An 8,602-nucleotide genomic window follows, 5' to 3' on the forward strand; every position below is an offset into this window, starting at 1 on the left:
CAGATCCCAGGGTGGAGGTGGGCAGTACTTTATCACCAGCAGCCCTGTCCCTCCGGCCACATTTTTACCAAAACATTTGTGGCCCGGAAACTGAAAGGTCAAAGCATTTCTCTGATATGGCCGTTCCTAAGAGACAAGTCCCTCCCTCACATCTTTCACTATTCTGTCCTTTGTTTCCTTCCCTAATCCCATGTTGGGAAACTCAGTCTCTATCCTTCTTGCTGTAGTTTCAAAGCTCTCTGGCTCTGTGCTCCAGGGAGCCAGGGCTCAGCCTTCTTTCCATTTAGAGGAGCTCCAACATGAATGGCCTGTGGCCCAGCCTGCCATGCCCAGTCCTCTGATACCGACACCCTTTCCCTACCAACCCCCTCTTTGAGCATTCATTCATCTCTTGACTTGGACCTGTTTAAACTCCACCAATGTTTATCTCCAGGTCTCATAAAGCATAGATACCCCCAGAAGAGCCAATATCCGGATGGGGGGATGGGGGGGGAGAGGGTACTGAGGTGGGGGAGAATTTTCCATCTTCCTGAATTGGCTGGCAATATTGGAGTTTTGGAACCAGTTTAAACATTATCAAAAAGAGGAAATTAAACATCCAGCGGCTAATTAAATCTCTAACTTTGCTTAATACATTGTGAATTGGGTAGCTGTTTAGAGCCTCTAATGCTCGGCAGGATATACCTGCTCCCTGGGATCCTGAGTGGGCAGGGTCATCCTGGGTTACAGACACGCTAGAACACTTGGTCCACAGGAGCAATAGAAATGGGCGCTCCACCCCCTCTGCCAGCTCCCCTTCCCTTTTCAAGGGCTGCCCCCTCAAAAGTCCCTTCTCATGTCTAACCTTTATCACTGCTGGGTCCCTATGGCTATGGAAACCAAAGGGGAGCCCCATCCCCTGGAAAGTATAACTTCAAGTGGAGATTGAGGGGCAATCACTCAGTTTTTTATACAAGCATACCTTGTTTTATTGCACTTCACTTAATTGCATTTTGCAGATACTGTGTTTTTTACAAATAGAAGCACTGTGGCAATCCTGTGTCAAGCAAGTCTATTGGCACCATTTGTCCAACAGCATGGTGTTCATGTCGTGTTTGTGTCACATTTTGGTAATTCTCATAGTATTTCAAACTTTTCCATAATGCTATTATTGCACACTTAATAGACTACAGTACAGTATAAGCATAGCTTTTATATGCACTGGGAAACTAAAAAAGTCATGTGACTTGTTTTATTGCGACAATTTTACTTTATTGCTGTGATCTGGAAAAAAGGAGCTCTGGTGGCGTAGTGCCTAAGGCACTTGACTACTAACCAGAAGGCTGGCAGTTCAAACCCACCAGCCACTCCTCAGAAGGAAGGTTGGGCAGTCTACTTCCATAGTGATACAGCCTCAGAAACCCAAGGAGGGGTCACTGTGAGTTGGGTCCTACTTGACAGCAGCAAGTTTGGTTTTTGGTTTTCGAACAAAACCCGCAAGGTATGCCTGTATAAGACTTCCATCTCACCTGAGAGCACATAAAACCATTAAAAAACCCCAAAAACCTGTATAGATCCCCTGCTTCTAGCTGCCTACCCTTATTTCCTAAAAATCAACTTCACAGCTATAGGTTTAGGTTTTTGGTAAGAATAATATCTAACATGATATTTCTTACAGTTTAATCTGCACAGCAAGGAGTTCTGGTGGCCTGGTGCCTAAGGAATTTGACTGCTAACCAGAAGGTTGGCGGTTCAAACCTGCCAGCCCTCCACGGAAGGACAACTGGGCAATCTACTTGCCAGCCCTCCACGGAAGGACAACTGGGCAATCTACTTCCATAATGATTTACTGCCTTAGAAATCCAGTGGGGGTTGCTATGAGTCAGAATTGACTCGATGGCTGCAAGTTTTTTTTTTTTTTTTTAATCTGCATAACAGTCCACTTTACAGACAAGAAACAGGCACAGAGGTGTAAAATAACTTGCCCAAGGTCCTTCAGCTGGTTAGCGTTAGAGTGAGAATGTGAATTCAGATGTTCTTTTGTCTGAATTTATACTTTTCACCTATGCATTTGGTGTAGGAAGAAAGTAGCACCATCTTTCTGTGATTTCCACCTTACTGACTTTACTTTCAGCTTCTTCTCTCAAACCCTTTCCACATCTTCACATCCCACCCATATCCTTGACTTATCTTCACTTCTCCCTTCAAATCCTGATTTAAGGAGAGACACAGTTGTTCCTAGCCAGCAGCAGAACATTATGACCAGAACCAGACAAGTGGCAAGGATCCAGTAAAACCCCCCACCTAGCATCTCCCTGCAGGGGAGTACAGCTTTTGCCTCTAAGGCCGCTGCAGATACCAAGTTTCTGTGGGCACCACTGATATATTAAGAGGTGGGGATGACCAGGAAAAGAGCATTTTTGGCCTTGGCACCAGAAAAGGTACAAGGGCACACTCTATTTTTAGGCAAAGGTGGGGACAGGGAGAAAAGGAGAAGGGCCCTGACCTTTGATTCATTAGCCTAGAAACCTTAGGGATATTTTCCTGGAAATTCTTACAGAACATAGAAATGGGGCCTAGAATCCTTTTATCTTACACTGAACTAAAAGGGGAACTAGGGAAAAAAAGATGAAGACAGAATCAGTAGACAATCTAGAGATTTATTTTCAGGTCCTCTTCTTCCCACCTCCAGTTGGAGATAAGCTTTGTCATGGATAGGTCTGACTTGGGCTTTGGTCTCCCCTCCTTTCTTGCACCCAGAGGTTGGAGATCAAAGATCAGACTTGCCCTGAGGTCACTACAGCCTGGCAAAGGAGCCAACATCTGTCTGTAGGATACTTGGATCCTGCACCTGACAGGCCCTAGAAAAAGGAGGGGGTTCATCTTGGACCCCTGAACTCAGGTATCCCCTTGTCCAAGTTGGTGACCATAGTGGAAGAGTCACTCTCCTGGGGAGTGCCTGCCACCCACCGCCTGCCTACCTCCTTTAGGGCCACCTGTTCCACCCAGCCCTGGCCCTGGGGCCACAGCTTCATTCGCAGATTCCTGAAGATGTCTACCAGGGCCCTCCGGGGCTCCCGCCTTAGGAGACAGTACAGCACGGGGTTGAGGCAGCTGTTGCTGTGAGCCAGGCAGGTGGTGACAGGAAAGACATAGGTGTGGAGGGTGTAGAAGGTGCTGTCCCCAGGCACCAGGTCAAACTTTACCAAGACACCCCAGAGGGTGACCACATGGTTAGGAAACCAGCATAGGAAGAAGGTGGCCACCAGAATATGGACAGAACGGGCCACAACTCCACTGTCCCTCCATGGCCGCTGTCGTCGCTGCTGTTGCTGCCGCAAGAAGGCCAGCAGGAGGAGGTAGCGGGTGGTGATGATGCCCAAAGGCACCACGAAGGCCAGCACCACCCTCTGCAGATGGTAGATCCCCAGCCAGTACCTGCTGGGGAAGCGGAGCAGACACAGGCGCACACCCCACACTTCACCTTCGGCCCCAAAGACTGCCGTGGGCACTGTCGCCAGAGCAGCCACCACCCACACTGCCAGGGTGGCCGTGCGAACGCAGAAGAGTGAGAGGTGGGTGCCTGGACCCGTAGCCATGGCCACCACCCAGTAGCGGGCCACGCTTAGCACTGTGATGAGGAATATGCTGGCGTAGACGTTGAGGACAGTGGCTGTCAGGACTACCTTGCAGAGAGCACCTCCGAAGGGCCAGTGGAAGTCCAGTGCTGACTCAGCTGCCCAGAAGGGGAGAGTGAGCGCCAGCCCCAGGTCCGCCAGAGCCAGGTTGAAGATGAAGGTGTCGGAAGGTGGACGAGGAGCCTGCCGAGCACAGTCACCCAGCACCCACAGCACAGCCAAATTTCCCAGCAAGCCAATGGCCCCCACAAGTCCATAGGCCAGGGCAACCACGACCCTCAGGGCTAGAGAATCAACAGGCACTGCAGCATCATCAGCACTCAGCACACTGCCTCCAGAGGTGTTGACCCAGAGGGACGTGGGCAGGGGGACAGAGGCATTGGATGTGGGCATCGCAGGGCATCAGAGGTCAGTGGTTCCAGGCAGAGGGGCCAGGGGGTACCTGCCAGTCCTGGAGACTGACAGGAGCCACCACAGGCTCTCAGCAGGGGAAGCTCTATGTGAGTGCCTCTCTTGGGGCCTCTACCTGCCAGGAGCCCCAACCCACGCCCATGCCCACACCTTGAGGGAGGGGTGTAGATGGGACAACCTACCCTTTCCCTGTTGGTTGTGATTGGTGGTGGGTGGGGCAACAAGAGGGAAGCCTGTACTCTGGAATAAATGAAATGTGTGTGTGTGTGAGAGAGAGAGAGAGAGAGAGAAGGGCTGTATACAGCAGAGAGAGAAGGGAGAATGGGGAGTTACCAACTGTAGACAGCAACTCCAAGTTTTCACCCCAGGAAGAAGGCTAGAGCCCCCTCTATTCCTAACTGTGCAGAGACCCTCTCTGCATGAAGTATTCCCTTGGGTGCTTAAGGGAAGCGGTCTGGGAGGGCACAGGGAGATCAGAATGAGTGAGAGGAAGGAGCAGGAGTTCTGGAGCTCCAGGTCTGCTACTCAGTAGCTGTGTGACTTTGAGTGAGTTGCTCAACTCCTGAGCTTCAATTTCCTTGCCTGAAATTTTTAGATACGAATTTCTGCTTCACAGGATTGGTGTAATGTAATGAGATAATGCATGTGAAAAAGCACTTTGTACATCACTGTTTACATGAATGATGATTATTTCAAGGAGGAGCTTGTGTTTTGTGGGGAAAGAAACAGGTACTGAGCAGCTATTACCATGCCCCGGGAACAGTGCCAAGTAAAACACAGGTTGGAATTAATCTCAGCAGCAAGTGACCTTGAAGCTAAGGGCAGGGAGGGAAAGGGGAGAGGAAGTCATGGCTTCCTGTTCCCTCCCCACTGGGAACAGTGGGCCTGTGAGAACTGAGTGGACCTGGGTCTCAGTGCTGTTCCTGCTCTTGACGATCAAGTAGTTCTGCTAACTTTGATCACTCCTACTGCCTTTCACCTTTTTCTGCTCTAGTCTGGAAGCCAGAGATCAATTGTATCCCACCTCTCCCAACCTACCCTCATTTCAGAGCCCTGGATCCTGAGATACACCCTAACCACACCTCATCCTGTCTCCCTATGATCTCAGTCCAAACTGGAAAATGTGCCTTATTGGCTCCTCCCGTCCATGCCCACATCCATACCCATTGCAGAAACAGCAATGTGGTGGCGAAAAAGGGAAGGTGGGAGGTGGGTAAGTAAAAGGGTAGAAACTTTCCAAGGATTCCCACATAGTGAACACCTTCCTGCCCTTGGCAGGCCTAACAAAGGCAATGTTGGATGTTTAGTTCCCTTAGGGTACTGCAAGAGAAAAGGGCCTTTCAAGATAATAAATCATGGTGGGTTTGATGAACTCATAGGGAGAGATCCAGAAGTGAGAGGGTTCCAGGCTGGTTGTCAGATGTGTGGGTTTTTCAGTAAGGGCAAGGGGGCCACAGAGGGGGGTACTCACCATGGTCACATGAAACCTGTTCTCAATTGCTCCTGTGTTACTTTGTGCCAGTCATCCATCTCTCTGGGCCATATCACTCTTCAAGCCACCCAGAATCACCTTGCCAATCTGGCAGTGAAGATAGCTGTTTAATGTTTTGGATTTATTTTCTCTTGGTTTGGAGAAAAGAAGCTAGGTCAGAATTCCAGGGTTCTGCTATCCATTTATGGTTAAGTACTCAGCTGCTAACTAAAAGGTTGGCACCTTGAATCCACCAGCTGAGCTGTGGGAGAGGGATGTGGCAGTCTGCTTCTGTAAAGATTTACAGCTTTAGAGACCCAATGGGGCAGTTCTCCTCTATCCTACAGGGTCGTTATGAGTCAGAATTGACTCAGTAGCAGTGGATTTTTATTTTATTTTATTTTGCTGTCCACTTAAAAGGGAGCTCTAGTGGCATAGTGCCTAAGGCATTTGACTGCTAACCAGAAGGCTGGTGATTCAAACCACCAGCCACTCCTTGCAAGGAAGATTGGGCAATCTACTTTCATAGAGATACTGCTTTAGAAACCCAAGGAAGGGTCACTATGAGTCAAACGGAATCAATGGCAGTTTAAGTATCCATTTAAAAGATCAGATTGCCAGACCATTTCTTCTTTACCTCAGTTCATCTCTAATCTAAATTATTTCCCTTGGTCTGAAACTGTAACACCCCCTTGTGGTTATGTAGAGAGGTGATGCCACCCACTGGCCATGTTTAAGAACTTCACTTTGGCCCCTTTAATTTTTCTACCATTTCTTTCATTCATTCATTTATTCACTAATCACACCATTTCCTGAACCCTTACTATGTGTCAGGCACTGTGCTATATGCTGGGGAGACAAAAAGAAATAAAACATAGTCCATCTTCTCATAAAAGAATCTTTAAGATTGTATAGTTCAACCCCTCACGTTACAGAATGAAAGTGACTTGCTCAAGGCCACCAGGGAAGTGGCGACCTACTCAGTATTTGAAGTGGTCTCTTGACTCCTAGAATATGGCTCTTTCCACGACATCATGATGCCCATTAGGCTTTTATTTCCACTCATAATCCCTTTCCTCTGCCTGAGTGCCAGAAGTTTCCCTTGGGAAGCTCCCAGGCTGCAGAGGAAAACAGCATGAGGATGTGGACAGAGGGACTATGGCAGCCTCTCTCTTGACAATTCTTCATTTACAACTGATAGGAAATGAAGAAGAGCCCAACCCAATAGTTCACTGCCTGCCACATTCCTATGGGCAACTCCAATGCTCCAGAGCCAAACTTTACCAATCCCATTTTCAGTCTCAACTACATTCCAGGGACCTGTGGTGGTATATTACAGTGTCTACCCTAGATAAAAAAGGACTTCTAATGACCAGATCTTTCCCTCAATTGTCTGAATATCCACCCCTCCCTCAGACCATATCTCTTCAGCTCCACATCATTGTCCCTACAGTATAAAGCCCAATTTATGGAGTCTCCAAGGGAATTGGGAGCAGGGGCAGAAAGGACAGAGTTACCACTCTGCAGAGTATAAAGAGAAGGAAGTATTGCATTTGTAGCAAAGAGAGGCTAGAGCCTTTGGTTGAAATAAGAGATTTGTCCCCCTATCCAAATCTTCAACCTCACATCAATCCAACAAGCCACCATCTCTGTTCCTTCACCTGTCTGAGATTTACTGGAGAAAATGCTCTAGTTTTGATAAGCAGTGTGGGCAACTTCAATTCTTAGGGGCAAGTTTATTTTTCTCTGAGCAAACTATTGAGTAATTTTAGAGTTACAGAAAAATTGCAAAGGCAGTGAGAGTACTATGTCTTTTTTTAATTTTCCAAATTAAAATAAAACTGAAAGGGTATCAAAGTTCTAGGGACAGATATGACAAAAGTTGTGTGATTCCTAAACACTGAAAACTACAAGTATTGCTGAGAGAAAGTTTAAAAAACCTAAATAAATGGAGAGTTGTATTGAACTCATGGGAGCTCTGGTAGCATAGTGCCTAAGGTATTTGACTGCTAACTAAAAGGCTGGTGGTTCAAACCCGCCAGCCAATCTTTAGAAAGAAGGTTGGGCAATCTACTTCTGTAGAGACACCACCTCTGAATCCCAAGGAGGGGTCGCTATGAGTCAGATCCGACTCAAGGGCAGTGAGTTTGGTTTGGTTTACTGAACTCTTGGGAGAAGACTCAATATTCTAAGTTGGTCTGTAGATTCAAGACAATCCCAATGAAAATTCTAGTAGATTTTTTTGTTGTTGAGAAATTGACAAGCTAATATTAAAATTCATATGGAAATACAAAGGAATTAGATTAGCAAAAACAATTTTGTACAAAAATAACAAAGCTGTAATATTCACACTACCTGATTTTAAGCAATGGTAACTAAGACAGTGTAGTAATGGCAAATATATAGATACATAAATCAATGGAGCAGAACTCAGAGCCCAGAAATAGATGTACATATTAGTAGTTAATTGATTTCTGACAAAGGTACAAAGACTGTTCACTGGACAATGGATAGTCTTTAACATATGGTTCTGTAACATTTATCTATATGCAAAACAGAAAATTCTGACCAATATCTCACAATATATATAAAAAATGAAAAAATGGAATACAGATGTAAGTATAAAACATGAAACTCTAAAACTTCTAGAAGAAAACAGGAGAAAAATCCTTTGTGATGTTAGGTTAGGCAAATATTTCTTAATACAGCATTTATATACATCAAAAGCACAACCTATAAAAGAAAAAAATGATAAATTGGACTTCATCAAAATTAAGAAGTTCTGATCTTTGAAAAACACTTTAAGAGAATGAAGAGACAAGTCAGAGGGTGAATATATTTACAAATCATACAGTATTTGATAAAGGATTTGTATCTAGAATACATAAAGAGCTCTTAAAATTCAATAATAAGCAAATAACTATTGTTAAAATGTACAAGGATTTGAACAGATACATAACAAAAAAGATAAAGGGGTAGCAAATATGCACATGATAAGATGCTCACCATCATTAGCCATTAGGGATAAAAGTTAAAACCAAAACAAGATGCTATTATATTCCCATTGTTGTTGTTGTTATGTGCCGTTGGGTCGGACTGACTC

At 45.8% G+C, this 8,602-nt stretch overlaps 1 protein-coding gene across 1 annotated transcript; it reads right to left on the reverse strand.

Annotated features, from left to right (window-relative positions):
* Positions 1–2,858: 2,858 nt before the first annotated feature.
* On the reverse strand, positions 2,859–4,010 carry RXFP4 (relaxin family peptide/INSL5 receptor 4). Its single transcript, XM_007948611.1, has one exon. It carries the CDS (start codon positions 4,008–4,010, stop codon positions 2,859–2,861), a length of 1,152 nt encoding a protein of 383 aa, XP_007946802.1.
* Between the last annotated feature and the right edge of the window lie 4,592 nt (positions 4,011–8,602).

This window comes from Orycteropus afer, unplaced genomic scaffold (assembly GCF_000298275.1).
Source record: "Orycteropus afer afer isolate SDZICR_OR568_19922 unplaced genomic scaffold, OryAfe1.0 scaffold00217, whole genome shotgun sequence".
Classification (NCBI taxonomy): domain Eukaryota; kingdom Metazoa; phylum Chordata; class Mammalia; order Tubulidentata; family Orycteropodidae; genus Orycteropus; species Orycteropus afer.